General features: G+C 43.4%; 3 protein-coding genes across 6 annotated transcripts in view; 1 reads left to right on the plus strand and 2 right to left on the minus strand.

The window, feature by feature from the left end:
• Positions 1–209: 209 nt before the first annotated feature.
• On the minus strand, positions 210–5,876 carry psmd7 (proteasome 26S subunit, non-ATPase 7). The gene is made up of 8 exons (XM_031871069.1): positions 5,730–5,876; positions 5,122–5,213; positions 4,535–4,627; positions 4,338–4,435; positions 4,137–4,217; positions 3,733–3,824; positions 3,321–3,519; positions 210–827 (listed from the first exon to the last, which is right to left on the minus strand). The coding sequence occupies exons 1-8, from the start codon at positions 5,801–5,803 to the stop codon at positions 570–572; spliced, it is 987 nt and encodes a 328-aa protein (XP_031726929.1). The 5' UTR covers positions 5,804–5,876; the 3' UTR covers positions 210–569.
• Positions 5,877–5,902: 26 nt separating this feature from the next.
• Positions 5,903–8,666, plus strand: dynlrb2 (dynein light chain roadblock-type 2). The gene is made up of 4 exons (XM_031871107.1): positions 5,903–5,981; positions 6,319–6,394; positions 6,492–6,659; positions 6,775–8,666. Exons 1-4 carry the CDS (start codon positions 5,964–5,966, stop codon positions 6,816–6,818), a joined length of 306 nt encoding a protein of 101 aa, XP_031726967.1. The 5' UTR covers positions 5,903–5,963; the 3' UTR covers positions 6,819–8,666.
• Positions 7,064–20,970, minus strand: part of LOC116396428 (genetic suppressor element 1-like) — a 36,066-nt gene continuing 22,159 nt past the window's right edge. For all 4 annotated transcript variants that reach the window (XM_031871040.1, XM_031871054.1, XM_031871063.1 and 1 more), the window contains exons 3-16: positions 19,733–19,932; positions 17,449–17,615; positions 17,120–17,320; positions 16,404–16,562; positions 15,328–15,611; positions 13,055–13,364; positions 12,334–12,941; positions 12,068–12,180; positions 11,696–11,975; positions 10,890–11,003; positions 10,381–10,761; positions 9,875–10,174; positions 9,637–9,740; positions 7,064–9,485 (exon numbers count right to left, since the gene is read on the minus strand). In XM_031871040.1, the coding sequence (XP_031726900.1) occupies positions 9,348–9,485; positions 9,637–9,740; positions 9,875–10,174; positions 10,381–10,761; positions 10,890–11,003; positions 11,696–11,975; positions 12,068–12,180; positions 12,334–12,941; positions 13,055–13,364; positions 15,328–15,611; positions 16,404–16,562; positions 17,120–17,320; positions 17,449–17,615; positions 19,733–19,932 (3,359 nt within the window). In that variant the 3' untranslated portion in view covers positions 7,064–9,347. The remainder of the gene's footprint in view (positions 9,486–9,636; positions 9,741–9,874; positions 10,175–10,380; positions 10,762–10,889; positions 11,004–11,695; positions 11,976–12,067; positions 12,181–12,333; positions 12,942–13,054; positions 13,365–15,327; positions 15,612–16,403; positions 16,563–17,119; positions 17,321–17,448; positions 17,616–19,732; positions 19,933–20,970) is intronic.

Below are 20,970 nucleotides of genomic sequence, written 5' to 3' on the forward strand. Positions count from 1 at the left end.
ACACACACACACACACACACACACACACACACACACACACACACACAACACTCCCTGTGACTGTTTGCTCTCTCATAACACCACAATAAAGGTGATCTCAAAACAAACATCAGTACATCTGCCTACGGGCATGTCTATAATACGATTACTAACAGTTTTTAAATTTAGAATGATACAATAGGAACAGTGAAAACTACAAAAACAACCCATTTTTAATATGATCCCAATTTAATGAGTGATACAGAAACAAAACTGTTTTTTTTTCCATATTACAAAAAAGCAACCCCAGGTGCTGTACCAACACCAGGAGCATGGCAACTGTGAAAACAGAATAAATGTGTTTTCATAGTTCAGAACACCAAAGACGCATACATCATCATCTCTACGATAATAACAGTCTCTATGAGGGCCACTTGTGACCATGAGGCCAAATCTCAAATGACACCATTCCCCATATAGAGTCCTACTTTTAGCCTGAGACCCACATACAGAGCTGTGGTTGTGGGCAGAAAGTAGAGCACCATCCAGAGGAAGATGGCATGGTTTGAGAGACCTTACAGGGAGAGCACTCATTTTTTCTTCTTCTCATCTTTCTTGGCACCGTCAGCTTTTTCCTTCTCCTTCTCCTTGTCATCTTTTTTCTCTTTGTCGTCTTTCTTCTCTTTCTTGCCTTCTTCCTTCTCCTGTCCTTCCTTTTTTTCTGCGTCTCGGTTGGAAATCTTGTTGTTGATCAGGTTGTGAAGAGCCACCACGGAGCGTATGAGCGAGGCCAGGTAGACCACCAGCATCTGGTCGTTGGTCTTAAGGTAGAAGGCTTTTGTGAACTCCTGCAAAGACACAAACATAATGTCAGGAACACAAACCCTTGTCTAAAGCAACACAACAACCCACATCGTGTCCATATCAAAATGAAGAAGGATCTGGTAGCTATAGAATAATTGAAATTAGAGGCATACTAACTTCTGTTGTGCAATTTTAGACAGCGATGCTGAAACCATTTGACCAAAAAGTGTTAAATATGAAAAGAAACCACAAGATGATCAAATGCACAACTGTCGGTTGAGTATTTTAGCAATCGACTCAAGAAAACTACGAAAAAAACCAATATAATTGAAGAGTTGAAAGTTCTTCACAAAGTCTGATTTTGAAAACAAATAAAATACTGCCACCAGTAGACAAATGTCTTTGTTGGAAACATCATGATGGTCAACATTTGAGCACAAATGTGCTGCAGCAGTGTGTGTTTTACTAAATGAGACTCACTTTGCCCTCTAGTGGATCAAATGAGAAGCTGCTGCTCAGGTAGAGATAAAAGTTCAAAAAGATGTAGATGTGTTTTCAGGGAATTTATTTTCATCTCCACGTCTCTTTGGTCCACTGAATAAATTCAAAGTTGTGCGACAGTTGTAATTGTACAGTATTCATGAAGAGACAAGTGTGTGTCATTCATTCATTCATATACACACACACACACACACACACACACACACATATATACACATAAACACACATATACAAACACATACATACACATAAACACACACACACACACACACCTGCTGGTCATATAATTAGAATATCATCAAAAAGTTGATTTATTTCACTAATTCCATTCAAAAAGTGAAACTTGTCTATTATATTCATTCATTCATTACACACAGACTGATATATTTCAAATGTTTATTTCTTTTAATTTTGATGATTATAACTGACAACTAAGGAAAATCCCAAATTCAGTATCTCAGAAAATTAGAATATTGCTTAAGACCAATACAAAGAAAGGATTTTTAGAAATCTTGGCCAACTGAAAAGTATGAACATGAAAAGTATGAGCATGTACAGCACTCAATACTTAGTTGGGGCTCCTTTTGCCTGAATTACTGCAGCAATGCGGCGTGGCATGGAGTCGATCAGTCTGTGGCACTGCTCAGGTGTTATGAGAGCCCAGGTTGCTCTGATAGTGGCCTTCAGCTCTTCTGCATTGTTGGGTCTGGCATTTCGCATCATCCTCTTCACAATACCCCATAGATTTTCTATGGGGTTAAGGTCAGGCGAGTTTGCTGGCCCATTAAGAACAGGGATACCATGGTCCTTAAACCAGGTACTGGTTGCTTTGGCACTGTGTGCAGGTGCCAAGTCCTGTTGGGAAATGAAATCTGCATCTCCATAAAGTTGGTCAGCAGCAGAAAGCATGAAGTGCTCTAAAACTTCCTGGTATACGGCTGCGTTGACCTTGGACCTCAGAAAACACAGTGGACCAACACCAGCAGATGACATGGCACCCCAAACCATCACTGACTGTGGAAACTTTACACTGGACCTCAAGCAATGTGGATTGTGTGTCTCTCCTCCCTTCCTCCAGACTCTGGGACCCTGATTTCCAAAGGAAATGCAAAATGTACTTTCATCAGAGAACATAACTTTGGACCACTCAGCAGCAGTCCAGTCCTTTTTGTCTTTAGCCCAGGCGAGACGCTTCTGACGCCGTCTGTTGTTCAAGAGTGGCTTGACACAAGGAATGCGACAGCTGAAACCCATGTCTTGCATACGTCTGTGCGTAGTGGTTCTTGAAGCACTGACTCCAGCTGCAGTCCACTCTTTCTGAATCTCCCCCACATTTTTGAATCGGTTTTGTTTCACAATCCTCTCCAGAGTGCGGTTATCCCTATTGCTTGTACACTTTTTTCTACCACATCTTTTCCTTCCCTTCACCTCTCTATTATTGTGCTTGGACACAGAGCTCTGTGAACAGCCAGCCTCTTTTGCAATGACCTTTTGTGTGTTGCCCTCCTTGTGCAAGGTGTCAATGGTTGTCTTTTGGACACCTGTCAAGTCAGCAGTCTTCCCCATGATTGTGTAGCCTACAGAACTAGACTGAGAGACCATTTAAAGGCCTTTGCAGGTGTTTTGAGTTAATTAGCTGATTAGAGTGTGGCACCAGGTGTCTTCAATATTGAACCTTTTCACAATATTCTAATTTTCTGAGATACTGAATTTGGGATTTTCCTTAGTTGTCAGTTATAATCATCAAAATTAAAAGAAATAAACATTTGAAATATATCAGTCTGTGTGTAATGAATGAAAATAATAGACAAGTTTCACTTTTTGAATGGAATTAGTGAAATTAATCAACTTTTTGATGATATTCTAATTATATGACCAGCACCTGTATGTATGCATGCATACATACATACATACATACATACATACATACATACACACATATATATATATATACACATACATATACACACACACGCACGCACGCATACATATACACATACATATATTAAACACCCCTCAAACACAAAACAACTTACCAGTAGATTTACATCTGGCAGCAAGTTGAAGACATCCTGCAGCTGGTAGATAATCTGGTGGTTGATGGGAAGTTTTCCTGCCGTCACTCTCTCGAGGTAAGAGCGGATCTCCAACAGCTTGGAGTTGAGTCCCTTCAGGCCGTGAACCTGATTTGTGATGCGTTGCGACAGAGTGCCCACCGTGGTGTCCTTGATATCTCTGGATATGATGGGCACGGGCATGAATGTCTTGACATGTTTTGCAAGGTGTTTACATTTGTTGATAATTTTAGTCAGTTCATAATGAAATAGCAGTAGAGTTGTATCTTTTATACTCTGTATTGTGATCACAATTATTTACTGCTGTGACCAAAATGGCTATTACACGATTACCAGTGCAGCAAAGGGAGAGAACCAAAGGTTTGTTTTATACCTGAGCAGGTGCTCCACACCCACTTCTTCCGCTTCCTCCGCTCCAATCTCACTGGTGACGTGTTCAAACGTCTTGGATGTTGGTGTACCATCCTAGAAATAGTAAATCACAACAATGAAAAAAAATCTAATTCTACTTTAAACCAAAGTGTGTTTTCCACTAAAAACCCTCAAAAGAAAAGTGTCAGTAGTGTTTGAAACCAAAAGATGTAAAAGGATGACAACACTGCAGTAAAGACAACTTTCACTGGGAAGACTTTCTAACAAATCAGACCAAAGGGGAGAGAGAGACTAAAAAATAAACTGCAGCTCTCTAAATTATTATTATTATTATTATTATGTAATTTAATAATTCAATGCTCAGCCCCAACACTTTTAATTCAGTGCAATCTATGATTCACTCACGTCATGGATTTCCTCCACAGAGATGTATGCTTCCGTGGGGAGGCCGAGATCTTTGGGCTTCACATCTATAATGACTAACACCTGGTAGGATAAAACACAAATATATGAGCAATGATGACATCTGAATGAATACAAGTACATCAAGGTTATGTAACAACACATCCACATTAAGCAGAGGAGAAAAGTTTAGCAGTTACATACCGAATTGGTACAGTACTGCTTGATGAGCTCATTGATGGCAATGTCATTCTTATGTAACTTGGGTCCTGTGTGGTACCATCCGACTATTCTCTCTCTGGCTGAAAAACAGGGAAAGAAAATCATTCACAAGTATAAACTCAGGGCAACACCATCACATAAAACACAAGTGAATCACATAGATGTAGGCAGTGTATTACCATTAACTTTCTTGAACATGCCATACATGTTCTCCAAGTAGTCATGATCCAGGAACCACACTGAGTCGTCCCGGTCATCTTCGTCAAATGGTACTAAAGGAACATCGACAATGAATTTAAGAATTTACAGAAATTGACCGTGGCAAACTTACATTTCATTTCAAACAGTGCTGTAGCGGGTAAAGCAGGATTCCACAGTAAAAAAATGATGTCTAATGCATATTGAAATATCTTAAAAACGGTGATTTTAGACACGATCTGCTGACTATGACAAATTGTGTTATATTTCTGTGGTTTTGGGGGGAGATTTCTATGGTCTTACAAATGCTGATGATGTCTTCTATGTTATTTTAGTGTAGGATTGAAGAATACACATTTATCACAGAAAGTCAACATCACAAACTGGGGTACATTAAGTTTGAACGATTGGGGTATTTAACAGGTGGGGAGGGTAAAATGAACGATACTGTTGAGTTGCATTAGAAGAAGTGATGGATCCAGTCTTTGACCACTCATTCTATTTTCCTTTCTTTTACTGTTCCTTACTGAAGTCGTTTCTCTCATAATGCTGTCCTCCTGTCACTCACCTGCAAAACTATTTGAGACGTCAAGAACTTTTTTGTGCCATGATCCCAGAAGGACACCGACCACTCGTTTCTGGTTGCCCACCTTTCCTATCCTGTAGATTGAATCGTCAAAATGAACAGATAATCTGGTTAGAGCCGCATTGTTTTGTCCATAGAATTACATTTTACATTGATTTTCTATTTCTATGGTGTTTTCAAATGTGAACGCCTCGACTCATACACACAGGCTGAGTCGTTAGCTAGGTTGCTTGAGTAAGCTAATGCCCAAACCTTCATGTCATCCATCGCTAATGAAATAAATAACAAGATTATATCATCAGAGTGTGACGTTCCGTAACAGCACGCTCAACTACTAACATTAAGCAATGGTGACTACCAGTATTGATTCATTTAACAGTTAAACTCATTGTTTTCTGACAATAGGTGACGAACTACACTGACTTCACTGAGCTAACTTAACGTCCAACTAGCTTGTCTGCATTCACTCTCAATGGGGCTCTGACTCAGCAGGGCTAGCATTAGCTTAGCTTAGCAGCTACATTACGCTTCTAGACATTTTAAACATTCAACCTGTGTAAAGAACAAACACGAGTACTGAACTCACTGACCTGTTAAAGTGATCAACCACGCTGAGCAACACCAGCGGGTGAACGACCACATTTTGTACCGCTAACTCCGGCATTTTCTCAGTGAAGACAAACAGCTCACAGCCCTCAACACAATGACGGCTACGCTACAATTCCGGTTGCGTCTGACGTCATTTCCGTTTCTCTAGGCAACAGAGAGACGCGGAGAAAAACGGCACGAGAGTTGTTCTCTTTTCTCAGACGTTCACAGACAAAATGGCAGAGACCGAGCACGTAAGTTCACTGGGTTTGGTTTTGGAAGCGTTTTCTTAAATTTGTATTCCAATATGTCACTTCATGATAAACTTATTATTGTTTGTATCAACGTTAGATAACGGAAAACACCGAAATTGCAATTATTTTTGCTGTAACGTAACTTAAGCTAAATGACCGTATTGGCAGTAACCTGTCTAACGTTAGCTATTAGCTTTCTAACTTAAATCAAATTAAACATCCTAGTTGTTGCTTATTAACTGCTGTTTAATCAACTGTCGCTGCCAAACGTAGGTCTACATTTCATAAGTGGTTGTTTTTATTAAATATCTTCCAATAATTTCATTCGGTCCTGCAGGCTGGAGTTGAGGAAACACTGAAGAGGATCGAAGGTCAAAAAGGTGTGATTGGAACAATAGTTGTCAATGCAGAAGGTAAGACAACACGCTTATAGTCTACATCTCCAGGACAACTAGCTAGCCTATAACATGTTTACAAAACTGCATGTATGTAAAGGTTTGATCTTTTCAGGCATTCCCATCAGAACCACTTTAGATAACTCCACCACGATTCAGTACGCAAAACTGTTTCGCCTCCTCTCCATGAAGGCGAGGAGCACAGTGAGGGATATTGACCCTCAGAATGACCTCACCTTTCTCCGCATCCGCTCCAAGAAACACGAGATCTTGGTTGCACCAGGTGAGTGTGTAGTAGTTACCTTTTTACTGTTGACAACAGTTGTAACTTAGAAGAGGCTGTACTGTTTTCCTACATTTGAATTCCCCTTCTTCTCTTCTTTTATCTGTTTCTGCAGAAAATGATTTTCTGCTGATCGTCATCCAGAACCCATGTGAATAGCTTCTGGACATTTCCATGAGAGTCAGCCTTTGTTTTGTCACATGATGGTGCTTTATCCAGGCAAAATGTCGTTTTACACTGTGTTATGTTACATTACTGCATAATCCCTATTTTCCTACTTGGAAGTCGCCTAAATCTACCTGATGCATTGTTTTACCTTATGTAGTTTTAATTCCTTCATTGTATTTTCTGTGTTTATATTGAATATGTCTGTGAAATGAAGCTGCCGGTGATTGTACAATACTTACTAGATCATCCCTGTTCATTCTGATGGGTGACAAATGTAATGAGAACCCTGAATAAATAAGAGGAGAAACAGAACCTTTATTTGCAAAACTGTCAAGGAGTAAAAGATACAATGTTTTCCTGTGTTATGGAAGTATAAGGTAGCATGAAATGCAAAAACTCAAGTTTAGTGGAAGCGCCTTAAAATTGTCCTTAAGTACAGTACTTGAGTAACTGTAATAACCCTCCATCACTGCTTTTGTTCTACGTTGAAACATTTATATCTGGATGAGCGTGGTCTTTTCCAGGATGACAACGTTCCCATTCACATGACACTGAGTGGTCACTTAATGATTTGATGTGTATGAAAACATTGTGAATCATTTGCTATAGCCTTCACATATACTTGATCTCAACCCAATTCAACACCCATTTGGGATTTTGGAGCAATTCTTGAACCAAAGATGACAAGCATGGCATTTTTCTTTCTAGAAAAACTCCTCAGAGTAGCTGTTAATTCAGGAAACATGGAACTGATATGAAATGAGAGTGAAATGTGTCATAAGTGAAAACTCTCTCCCTGGATAAATGAAAATGACCAATAAGACATTTTACAAATATTTTAATGTAAATTTCCATCAGAATGTACAGCAATATATGTTAATAAATAATTCATCACAATTATACAGCCCAAATAATACATTACATGACAACTGATTGAAACAAATATGCAGGATTTCACAGCAAGTTTGAGAAGACTGAACAGGTGACGCAGGAGAGTCTGATTTTGGGAGATTGCTACGAGTTTGTGCTTTTAGGAACAGGCTCCTGGGACTTTAACATTCAGAGGGAAAGGGGCAGAAGTTATGAATTTGTGACATTTGTTTTATCTGGCTTGAACAAAAACATCTCATCAAAACAGAAAGAGAGGAGGCGGTGTATTTTCTGTTATCCACAGAGGGATAGTTTATGTCACCCATAAACAATTATAGATTTGTCTCAAGTACTCTACCAGTATCAAGTGAAAATATATCGTTTATCAGTTTTGACAGTCCTCAAATGGAACTGAATAATAATTTGGCTTCTTCATTTCCTTGACAAAATCATTTAACTTAGTTGTTCTATAATAACTTAAGAATAAATCACCTTCAGATCGATGTGAACCATGGTAAGGTTGGACAATATGTCTAAAAGTACTGTTGTTTCGCTCAAGTGATGCCAATTATTAAGAACTTGTGTCGAATGTTGCAAAAGGCTTAAAAATATCACAACTTTTATTCTATTCAAGTTTCATCAACATTTCTAGTCGTGTGGAGGGACAAAGACTCTGGGATAAACCATCTGAGCAATCGTCACGATAACTTGATAACGAGTGACAAAAACTGACGTTTGCCATGTTGTCTTCCATCCCCAGTGCATCTTAGTCAACACCCCAAACATTTTGACATCACATGACATTTTTCAAATACAACTGTCCTAACATCCTTCATTTTCTAAACATTTTTTATTCTGACCAGCAGCAGTTCAAACAAAACATATGGCTTCCCACAAGAGATGGTTAAAACAATAAAACATACAAAATTCTTCGTCTATCACAAGTAACATTACCAATGAAAATTTCATTAAACCTCAAAAAACTTCATTGATACCATTTGCCATTATATAGATAATATCTTTTAGATGTTTCCTATCCTCTGCAGAAGCTTTACAAGCACACAAACTGCTTCATCTGTCGGATTCAGTGCTAAGTAGACACGACAACATTACACCACACAGAGGACGCTCACGTGTTTCTGTCCAAGTTTAAGGCCTGAGGTGTGCTTTGATTCCTTGACTCAATTTCCATTCTTTGAGTAAGACCAAGTGACCACTGCATGCTTACTCTCTTCTTATTGCTGTCCAGAGAGGCTACAGATTTGTGCCAAGAGACACATCTCATTAGTGTGAATCAATAAAGTTTATGCAAAAAAAAATTAACATGACATGAGTTAAATGAGTAAAGCTAACTCGGGGACTAGTTGGACTGGTTAGCGTGAGGACAAAGATGCTGTTTCACCTACACAGTGTTATCAACCGACAATAACAATCCATAGGCAGAATGACGGAGACACGAATGCCCAGACCACATGGTCACCATGGTTTACGATTACCGTGGCAAACAGGGCAGGTAGTCAGTTGAATCTGGAACCAGACAGGCTCCCTCAAGTACTTCAAGTGCAGAGTGACCTGGCTCCAGTCTGTCTTGTTCTTGTTACTGTTCCTTCGCTGTCACAGGCATATCCGTCAGGGAGTTGGTGTCAGAGGTCACCTCGGCGTGTGCCCGTTGACTTGCCCCCTGCCCCAGTGAATGTTAGGTAGTGTCAAACACCTCCTGAAGTGCTCAAGCTGGGCCTGAAGTCTCTCCCTCTCCTCTCTCACTTTCTGCCTTTGACTCACCAGCTCCTGACAAATGAAGGACAGACACAACTCTCATTACAGAACCAAGACTGTCTGCATCACTCACAAACAGCAAGTACTGATGGAAGATGGGAACGCCAACATTAAAAGATGAAAGTACACAAATCTGCATGCAGACATGTTCTCCGATACCTACCCCCATAGTGAGAGAAAGCTGCTCTGCGGTTCTGGTCAGATTGTAGTTCTGTGCTTCAACTCTTTTACACTGACTGTGAAGAACCTGCCTCTCTATACTCCATTCTGCACAGAGAGAAACCACAAATGAGGGGAAATTATATCCATTCTAATACCTCTTTCACATAAATGACCTGAGTGTATAATGTAGTCCTTTGATAGGAAAATACATACATCAAACTGACTTGGCATTGACTCACCATCCACATACTCCTGGTAGGCCTCAAAGATAGCTTCAATACCCTGCCACTTCCTTGGAGCTTCTTCCATCTCCCCCTCGTCGTCTTCCTCCTCCTGACCAAACTCTTCCTCGTCCTCATCAGACAGGTTTTCCTGTGGTCCTGGAGTGTCCCTGCTGGCTACAAGGGAATGGAAGTGATAGCCGTTGACGTGTGCATGCTGAGGGGCATGGATGAGAGTTGAATTTTTCAGTTGAGAGACGTCGTGAGGCAACGAGCGGTCGGCCTTCATGCCGGCCTCAGGGACACAATTTGAGACTCCTTAGAAGAAATGAGTGAGACAGAAAGGCAAAGTCAGTCTTTGTAGCCAAGTTTAGTACCTCCTGAAGAGCCAATGTGGTTACTACTAACATACGTTTTAACTTTGAGGATGTTACACATAAACACCACTAGGTGGCAGAATATTGTCATTTTAAAATTCACCATCAAGCCTAATGGTCATGCACCTTTGGGAGCGTGAGGCTCACCTTTGTTCTGCAGTGTGTTGTGTGTGGACTGCAGCACGGCCTGGTGGAAGTGCTGAGCAAAGGCCTCAGGTGTGAACCTCTCCCAGGGCCGATTCCGTCCATTCTGCAGTGAATCGGGCTCCTTTTTCTGAGAAGAAGCAAGAACGCCATTCTGGAGGCCCTGGAGCTTCCTGTTTGGCTGAGCCTCCATAGATTCAGCCTTTTCATGACGGGGGTTCAAGGGTGGAGGATTGCGGGCCATGTGGGTGTCCATGGAGGGTTTGAACGTGTCGTTATCGGGGAGACGTTTGGGTTTCTGTAAGTAGGGAGGGGAGGGGCTGGGAGAGTCTGGGTACTGATGTCCGTTTGATTGACTCGGCAGAGGGGCTGATGAGGAGTCACCTAAAAACAAATTTGTAAAGGTCCTTAGAAAGAGTTTTTGCTGCTTTAATTATGCATATAAGTGTGTGTGTGTGTGTGTGTGTGTGTGTGTGTGTGTGTATATTTGCTGAAGTGTCTGTGTGTCTCACCAGTTAAGTGAGCAGGAGGACTGCTACACGGAGGTAAAGGATTATATCTGAGCGTGTCTAAAGTCACAGTCTTCCTCTGAATGGCCCTCAGCAGCTCCTCTGTCCTTTCCTTATCTACAGAGAAAAAGACAGAATGAGAACACCTGTCATTCATATTTGAAAATAGGGCTTAAAATATTGACTGGCACAAGGAACTGACGGAAAAGGGTCAACAAATGGATGACTTGAGCATACAACACCATCATAGACAGACTATGGCCACACATATTTAAAGAAGCCTCATCCTTTTCTGTTTTTCTACCACATTTCACCTGAAAACATCAAGGAGGAGCAGATTGGTTTGTACAGATTTTCACCCAGATGTTATGTCTGTAATCATCCAAAAGCTGGTTTCTGTAGTTTACAGTAAACTATGTCTTCTTGCACGTTTAAACAACAGAGTCTGCCCTGCAGTATTTTACCTCATAAAGTATATATACTGTCTCTCTAAATATTTAATGTTGCCCCTTTCTATGCACATATCTATGTTTTTACATTCAAATGTATTAGTTTAACAACTAAATTCATACATTTTTTTGCAGAAACTATGTTTTTACAGAATGTGTATTAAAATCAACCCTGGCTGGAGAAAGCAGGAGATCCTGCCACAACCTCCTCCCAAGATGCTTCCTAACTTTCTTTTCCTCTCACTCCTCCCACAGCCTCGGTAAATAACAACATTGAGTTAAAACTAAGTGTGGTGTTTTTCCCCGGGGAATAACACTTCCACTGTTAAGAGAGCAGAGTAACACGAAGGATGTTGTTACCTCTCCTCTGCTGTGGGCTGACATGGGAGAGGTTGAACATAAGGAGGAAGTCTTTTTTCTCATGCAGTTCCGGAGTGCTGTCCATCTGCTCGGCAGAGTACGGGGTAGTTAAGGGAGTTGAAGGTGTTGAAGGTGAAGCGGCCTTTCTCTTGCCCCGCGCGGCCGGCGGAGAGAGGCTGCGCTCTCTCATCATCCTCCTCCTCTTTCTCCTTTTTCGCACCAGAAGCTCATCGCGATGGGCCAGCGTGGTCAGACCACACACACGCAGGAAATCCACTTTCTTTGGAGAGAGACATTTGGTCAGGTGAGTATCACTCTAACAAACATTTTCAAACCTTGTATGTATATGTGAAGTCTGTCGTGTTTATGCACCTCAGAGGATGTGTCCAGTTTGAGCGGGGGCTGTTCTGTCACTCTCCTCAAATGGGCTTTCACCTCCTCCTCGTCACTCTCATCATACGACTCGTCGAGTTCATAGTAATAACCTGGTGAGAGGAGAGCAAGAGAGAAGTTTTCTTTCTCCATAAAGAACTTTTAGCAGTATGTAGTCATTTTTGCTGCCTACCACACCCCGCCCTGCCCATGAATCCCTACTCTTTCCACCTCTGTGCCTCTTTATGCTTCATCATTCTGCTCACCTCCCTCTCTGGCCTCCCTCCTCCTCTTCTCCTCCAGGTCCAGTTTACTGAGCAGCCGACGGTGCTGCTGGAGAACTTCGTCATACACCAGTATGTTGTCGGGCGGCTGACTCTGTCGCTCCCTTACCGGAGATGGAGAAGCTGCCTGACACCGTCCCACCAGGTCAGTACCGATACCGGGAATAGACGGAGGCACAACGGATCTCTGGTGGAGGTTATTGATGTGATGGCGGTGATAGAGGCTCTGGATGGCTCTGTCCTGGTCTGCCTTGTTCCAGGAACCTGCTTCTTGTAAACTAGCTCCCCTCAGTGAGGTGTACCTCTCTGTGCCTTCCGCCCTCCTCCTGCCTCCTTCTTCCTGCTTCTCCCCCCAGCTCACCGTGGGCCTGTCGGCTCTGGTCAGTCCTGGAGGCGGCCGACTTGGTGGTGTCGGAGGGTTAAGTTTTCTGCGGGAGTCGGAGGGGGTGTCGACAAGGGAGGCTGGGTTCCACAGTGTGGTCAAAGGGGCAGGAGGATGATGGGGACCTTTAGGGGAGATAAGGGGAGGTGGAGCGCCGAGGCAGGGAGGTACATCTTTGCTTCCTGGGTTGTGATGGACTGAATGGGTTCTGTTTCGGAAAATAAAAATAAAGTACCATTTAGTTTCAAGGTCTCACAACACTGACAAACATTGCAGAAGTATAACATAATTTTCTAAAACTAATTAATTGTCCATTTTCACCTGTGACTGTCTCTCCTTAGCTCCACCCCTTTCCCAGGTGACCTGAGGCCCATCTCCAGCGGACCCTCCCTCTCCTGCCCTTGCCCCCGTTGCCGTGTTAACCACGCTGCCTCACTGGCCCTCTGAGTCATCATGGCAGCTGCCAGAGCTCCATGGATCCCCCCAGCAGCAGCGTGATGCTTCCCCAAGTGAGAAGGCACCAGGCTGGGCACAGGGTGTGGGATAGAGCCCCTGGAGGGGTGAAGGCCAGGCTGCAGGGACAGAGGTTTTGGTGCTGGGAAACCTGGGTGCTCAGAGTCCTTGGTTTTATCTGGAGAAAGAGAGGAGTTTGGAAACTATTCATTTATTTTCAGACGCGGACAGCACTATGTGTGTGTCGACATTTGGATGAGATTTATTCAGACATCATTCAGCAGTTTTCTGACAAGGGCGGACAGGATGATCACTGTAACAAACTTAACTTAAAGTTAAAATGTGCAGGCAGTGTTGTTTAGGTGGTTTATACAATTTCAATACATGCACAGTTTATATGCTTATTGGTAATCTATAATAAAAACCCAACAGAGTGGACTGTGCTATCTTTCAGGTGTAAATGTAGAGAGAGGAAAGAACTCAGACTAAAAGTTTTAACTGACCCAACGGTCTGCAATATGTATGAAACATCAAACAGAACAACAACAGTTTAAGGATTTTGAAATCATTGCAGCTTTACCAGTTGGATGGCAAGAAATATCAATATTTAAAGAAGGGGGCACTATGATCGGGTATGTAGTAAAATGAATCTGACATAGTTCATCGCCCGGAGCTTTCACAACTGTAGTTCGATCATTTGGTCTAGACCAATAAATAAATGATACATTGTTGCTCTTTGGTTCTGGTCCGGTGTTGCTGTTCATACTGACTTTTTACAAACAAACCCAGATGAGTGAACATAAAGTTATCCAGACTGAAAGGTAACTCATTGATTGGACTGTTTTGGCGATTGTCATCCTGCATCATCAGGAAATCATCAGGAAATCAAAAGAAGCTTGAGATGTTTATGCAGTATTTTATTGTTTCTAATGCGTATATTTATGCTCATTTTTGTCTTATAACAAATCAATTGCATGTTATGAATAACGACAGGTAGAGACAGGACTGTGCAAAAGTCCCTTTGCGCTCCCAGGTGACTGGTGCATTAGGCGTCTTGTACAGTAATGATTCAGGGCTTATTACAGCGGGATCGGTGTCACACACTTTTTAGTGGACTTAATGAACTGACAAAGTAACAAGTTGGATACAAGCACGGCAGTTTTAACAGTTTTGGATCTTTTAATCAGAACCATGGTTCAATTGACAGCTTGCCCACCAGCCCAAACGAACCGTACTAACCGGGGAAGCAGACCGGAGTTTGTTTGAACCGAACCAAAAGGTTAGGTGTGAGAGCACCCTCAAAAAGTTTCAGTGTGCCGCTGAGCCACACCAAGTGCATTTACTGTTACCGTAGGGCTGACTGCTGTGCTGTGAACAATAGGTCTTGTTTTTATCCATTTACAGTAGAGTGAATGTCAATGTGCTACAGAGAAAAGCACCCAAAGAAAACAAATGGAGTAAACTTCACACACTGACCCACTACGATAAAGGTCACGGGGTCACTGAAGGCAGAGGTGTTGAACCTTTAAGAGACAGGACCGCGTTCGGCAAATTTCACATCTGTCTGCCTTAGTTTGAGATTTTAAGATATCTTGTGTGCAGAGTTGACATTTTGGCCTAAAGGGTGACACCAGCTCTGGAAAGCAGATTTGAAGTTACATTTAAATTTGCCCAAAAGATTGTGATATTTCTTGTATACAAATGGAATTTCTGGCATAATGGCTGTGCTGGAGGACAGGACAGGGCGTCACCATAATCATAAGTAATTGTCCTTTTGAGGGCCCATGCCAAATTTCATGGCAATCTGGCCAGTAACCAACATTGGCATCTAGTCTCACCATAGCAGGTCAAAAAGGTTATGATTTATATGTATTAAAGAACCTAACAGCTGCAGAGTTTCTCTCCTCCCCTTTGATTTCCAACGAGTAAACATTTAAACCAGTCATCTGCACTCAGTACACCTCACTTTGGGAACTTAATCCAGAACTTTCCCCTGTATGTTCCTTCCCTCTGAGGCAGGATAGTAACACACAGAATACCATAACAATTGTTCAACTCTGGGTATCTGGTTGTGTTTGTGCCTGCATGTGTGCACACATGCATGAGTGTGTGTGTGTGTGTGCATCTTTGTGTGTAGGTACCCAGTCTGTTCGGGGTCAGCCTCTCCCCTGGCCTGGCCCTGTCCTCCGGTGGTGCCCTCCGAGCCTGCAGCTCAGCCAGGTAGTGGCTCTCGGCTGCTCTGACCATCTGCTGCTGTCTCTCCCTCTGCCTCTCCTTCTGTCTGTCCAGCTCTCTCTCCCGCTCCTCCTCCCTCTCTCTCTCCCTCTCCCGCTCTCGTTCCAGCCCTGCCTCGCGCTCCCTTTCTTTCTCTCGTTCACGCTCTTGCTCTCTCTCTCGCTGGCGGAGCTCATTCTCCATCTGCAGCCTGTGGGGGAGGTTGACAAATATGCACACACACACACACACACACACACACACACACACACACACACACACATAGGGGGAGAAGGTGAGAGATGCAACACCCAACATGAGGCAGATATTAACCACACACTGGTGAACCTCACACAAACATTTTGTGCTCAAACACACACACACTCACACACTTGCAGAAACACACTCAAATATTCACACACACTCTCTCCACTTACCATGAGGAAAATAATCCATACACAGCATGACTGAGCAAGAGCAGATGAACACTTAATAGGCATCCACAGGAAAAGGACACACACGCACACACACAACAGAACACATTCAGCAGCAATCAATAGCACACAAACAAACCTACAGGATATGCAGGAGCCATTACAGAACCAGACGATAATACGTCTGGTTCCATTTCAAACACAAACATCTCCAGCGTGCATTATGCCACAGGAAAACAATGTGTATTGTGAAACTGAGAAAGGAGCTCAAACTGCTAAAAGAAAATGCAGAGAAAGAAAGAAAGAAAGAGGGAGTAAAAGAGATTTACTTATGTGTGCGATTCAATGTGTATACTGGCTTGCATATGTATGGTTGTGCAGTGTGTGTGAAGGGCAGCGTGTGTGATGAGTGTATAGGAGGCACTGTGGGGTGTGTGCTAAAAATATCACACGCTCAGCAACCTGTGCCTACCCTGCAGAGAGAGATTACACAGCAGAGAGAGAGAGAGAGAGAGAGAGAGAGAGAGAGAGAGAGAGAGAGTGTGCATGCACGCATGTGTGTGTGTTACCTCTCAGCCAGCGCCACTGTGTGGTTCAGCTCTCCTGGGTAGCGGCCTCCAGGCATGTGCAAGTGGAGGGCAGAGTGGTGAAGAGGAGAGAAGGCGCCCCCTGCAGGCACAGAGTAGAACTGCGACCGTAGCGCAGAGAGACACAAGGACTCCTCCATCCTGTGACGGACAAGGACAAACAAGTCAGACTGTATCGGCACATGCCAAGTGTGGAAAAGGTGAAAGATGTGATACCCGATATGTAAAGGTGACATTGCAGCAGTGAAGGTGAAAAGATGATGTATGTATGAAGGTATTTTAGGAGGTATTATAGGGTAATTCAGAGATATGAAAGAAAAATACAGCTAAGCATATTTTGATTGATTAATTAACAAAAAAAAAACATTTTAAACAAGCAACATCAGTTGTATTCTTTCACCTTCTATTGTAGTTTGTAGTTTTTACAATGGTGTGTCATTGTCAATTCCTCTGCACTTCACTTTGTCTTACACTGTGTATGAACTGTTTCCTCACATGTTTTGTATGATGTACTCTTATTGCTTGTTCCAGCACTTAATTTAAGCTATGATATACTCCTAATGAGAGAAATATTCAGTTTTTTTTATTTAGATTTTTTATGACTGCACCTTTCACTGAAAGGTCTTGTGTTGATTAGAATTTATTAGAATTTAGATAACACGAGTTTATGAGGTTACGCATTGAGAGTCTATTGTTACCTTGGTAAGGACATCGGGTGGTGCATGTAGGCCGGATGATAGTAAGCAGCAGCGGCTGCGGCGTGGGCGTGCGCTTGGTCCAAACTCATGGGTAGAGAGGTCAGCCGGAGATCATCTGAGGTGGCAAAGGGCCGGAGTGCTCTCAGGTACTCCTCTGGGATGGCGCCCGAGGGTACCACGGGGTGCATCTGCCCGGGCAAACTGCAGAACAAGTGCACACGGTGTTAATCTAAAACTGTTTCATGTGCTTTTAAATGGGTTCTGTATGAATACTTTTCGGGGGTTATAACAAAAAATATGGTCAAACTATGAGTGCATGTTGCACTTACCTGAGGCTCTGCATCCTGGGGTCCTGCATGACAGAGCTGGGGGTGAGGCCAAAGGGGTGGGCCAGGGGGTGAGGTGAGTGGGTAGGCGGAGTCCTCTTATCCTGTTGTGAGTGGGTGTTCTCAGCACACACCCGCTCCCTACTGAGTCCCTGGACACTCGGCTCGACCTGACAGGCAGACAGACAGCGTGAGAGCAGACATTACTACGTATATCCACGGGGTTTGAGTGTGTGCTAGATTGAAACTGAGTGGGGGAAAAAAAAGTTCAGGGAAAGAGGAGAGGGAAATGAGACAGAGTAACCCCCCCAAGCTGCACCCAGAGGCTCAGCAGAGCGGAAAAGTGGGTCTGATATGTCATAACAGGTCAAGATCAAAGTGGAAAGATGATCCTAATATCTGGCCAACTGCTCTCTCCTTCATCTCTCCCCCCCCCTCTCTCTCTCTAAAGAGCTTCCCACTCAGAGGATTTTGTCACCACAAAGTCCTTGATTGCTTATAGTACAATTCCAACCTTCAAATCACCACCATGATGAAAGCAGTCATGGGAAAGAAGCCTAAATTACAAAAAGATGTTTCCCAGAACTGCAAAATAAGTTTACAACAAATAGCTACACATGTGACTGTATTCTAGGCTTGGCTCTCTCCCAGGTTGCTTAATTTGTCATGTGTCATTATTTTACTCTCTCTTTCAATTTAAGAAGCAAACCGCCAAATTCCATGGTCTTGTTAAAGATGAAGTCTACAGCAGTGAGTGAGTAAGTGGTGGACCAACATACAGACATTACCATTGATAAAGACACACTGCTAGCATTGTGGGAAAAGTCTCACCTTCTCCACTATGAAGACGAAATAGCTCCCAGAAAACCTTTCACATGATAATAATAATAATAAAATATACATTTCCATGATAATGTATCATATCTTGTTGCTACAGCAACAGCCAGAGGTCAGACAAACCATAAACAAATTAGCTCTCCCAGCAATACCGGATCTGCTACCTTAGTTTTCTACAACACTTGCAGTGAAATATGTGTGCTTTGAATATGTTTGAATAGTTTTGAATGCGTCACTCATGGAAAGCAGATTCAAACCAGTGTTGGGCCGTCTCTCTCTCTCTCTCTCTCTCTCTCTCTCTCTCTCTCTCTCTCTCTCGGCAATCTCCACTGGGTTAAAATGAGAAGGGGGGACGACGACACGCGGAGGGTCTGGAGAGGAGCCATCACATTCCTTGACCTCTGACCCCGCAGACAGCCAACGGCCTTCACAGACGCAGCAGTAAACACACATAAACAGTCTGCTTCTTTAGCTTGAATCGTCCTGTTCCAGGACAAGCTGCATACAGTGAGGACAAATACTGAATCTATGCAAAGATTTAGAGCCCTCTCTCCTGCTCATTCTTACTCTCCCTCCCCTCCTTTCTTAACGTCCTATTCTCTATTTTCCTGCCTCTCTCCCTCTCTGAATGTCTGAATGGGAGCCCCAGGCAGGCAGAGCCACAGAGTGGTCTTTGTGAAGGGGGAGAAAGGCAGCTCTGATCCAGGGGGAAGTGGCTACTGTGGGGGCTAACCCCTGCATTGTGTGAGGGGCCTGGTTCCTCGCCCCACCTTAAATTCGTTCACACACCCACAAGCAAACACATCCATAGACGAACACACACACATACACTGGTCGCTCTTCACATCGTGAGCCTTTTGTGGTGAAGGGTCAAGTACACACACACACACACATATGCGCATGCATACACTCACACACACGCACAAACACTGCAGGAAGCTGAACACAATAGGTGCCAGTCTCTGCAGCCTTCAGTGTTTCTTTACAAACCCCTCATGTGTTGCTGAAAAAGACATGGACTGATTAGCGAGAGGAAGAAGGGGGTGAGGCAGAGGGGTGAAAGCATGAAAATGAAAGAATGAGACAAGACAGAGAAAAAGAGAGTGGGGGGGGGATAGAGAGACAGAAATGGAGGGATGGCTGGTTTTGACAGTTTGATGTTGACAAGCACTGGAACTATTTCTTTAATGGAGGGAGCAGCAGCAGGACGGATGAAGGAGACAGAAAGAGACAGACGACTCATCTGTGCTGAGAGAGAGCAGGAGAGAGAGAGAGAGAGAGAGAGAGAGCAAGAGAGAGAGCGAGAGAGAGAAAGACTGGAGAAAAGGAGAAACCAGCAAGACAAGGGCACAAAAAGCACAGATACACAGAGTGAGAGCAGCAGATGTCTTCTCTCAAACTTTTCTGGAACACCGGCGTGTACAACGGTTTGTTAAACGTCGCGTCTTACCTGTCTTCCGTCGGCCCTCCACAGGCCGTTGCTGGTCTTGGTGGGGGCAATAGTGACCACCGGAGGCGTGCTGGAGACACCGTGGCCCCTGGTCTGGCCCAGGAGGGGCCCTAATGAGCCCCGCTTAGGGGTGCTGACTGGCGAGCTGTGGCTGGTGGCCGGGGAAGAGACTGGAGACGACTCACCGCTGACGGCAGAACCTAAGGCGGGGAGAGACGGGGTTAATGATGGCAGGAATAAACTGCAGCTATCAGACGGCTGATCAGATTAAAAGGATTGCAGGATCAAACAATCCCCACCGTGACATAATACAGATGGTGCACTAAAAAGAAAAGCTAACTTTTTTGTCAGTTCGCTGGCCTATGACGAGGTAAACAGTGATTCAATCATTTTGATGAAAAGCATTCTGGCAAAAATGTGACAGAAATAAAGGAAAGTGTAAAAAGGTACGGAAGGTAGAAGAGATGAGAAAAATGGTCCAAGATGAAAAGGTGTGTGTGAGAATTATGTGTGTGTGTGTGTGCACGCTGGTGGGAGAAAAAAAAAACAGATATTTTGGAAGAACGAGGGAAGGATGTCACAAATGAAGTTGTTAAAAAGAGGCTGGGGTGTGACACAGCGAAGGGGGAGGTGTTAAATGTGATAAGGAGAGAGTACGTGTGTGTTTTTTGTAACATTCACGCTACTCTATTACTGTAACACTCACTAACCAGTAGACACAAACACATTCAGAGATGGAGAGAAGGTGGGAACGAATGAGTTAATGTAGAGCTAAAGGTAGAGAGAGAGAGCTACAGGGAGAGAGCAAGAGAAAACGAGATGATGATGGAGAGCGGGAGAGAGAGCTTGTTATAATTGGCTGTAATTAGATTCTCATTATTAGGAGATGAATGGAAGCGGATGAAGGAAGAGACAGAGAGGGAGAGGTCAGGATAGGTCAGCTCTTATTCAACACCTTCATTAGGACACCAATGAGCTGCGTGAGGACACACACACAGAAAACGCACACTCTAACGCACACATACCAGGCAGTTTCACAATAATCCACAAAACGCAACCTTGGTCTGTGAAATGATCTGTTTACACAAATATTGGCACTGTCTCGCGACGCAGTCTGCAATTTTCTGTCATTAGTTCAGATCATCTGTACGATAAATATGAAGCAACCGCCAAGAGACATTAGCTTAGCTTAGCATGAAGACTGGAAACAGGGGGAAACTGCTGGCCTGGCCAGCACT

The sequence above is a fragment of the Anarrhichthys ocellatus genome, unplaced genomic scaffold (genome assembly GCF_004355925.1).
Source record: "Anarrhichthys ocellatus isolate YVR2014 unplaced genomic scaffold, GSC_Weel_1.0 scaffold2, whole genome shotgun sequence".
Taxonomy (NCBI): domain Eukaryota; kingdom Metazoa; phylum Chordata; class Actinopteri; order Perciformes; family Anarhichadidae; genus Anarrhichthys; species Anarrhichthys ocellatus.

Coding starts and splice junctions, on each gene's coding strand:
- psmd7 (XM_031871069.1), bottom strand. CDS start 5,803: ATGCCGGAGTTAGCGGTACAAAATGTGGTCGTTCACCCGCTGGTGTTG. Junction 4,218..4,337: donor AGCAGTACTGTACCAATTCG/GTATGTAACTGC, acceptor TTATCCTACCAG/GTGTTAGTCATTATAGATGT. Junction 828..3,320: donor TGCCAGATGTAAATCTACTG/GTAAGTTGTTTT, acceptor GTGTCTTTGCAG/GAGTTCACAAAAGCCTTCTA.
- dynlrb2 (XM_031871107.1), top strand. Junction 6,395..6,491: donor AATAGTTGTCAATGCAGAAG/GTAAGACAACAC, acceptor TGATCTTTTCAG/GCATTCCCATCAGAACCACT. Junction 6,660..6,774: donor CGAGATCTTGGTTGCACCAG/GTGAGTGTGTAG, acceptor CTGTTTCTGCAG/AAAATGATTTTCTGCTGATC.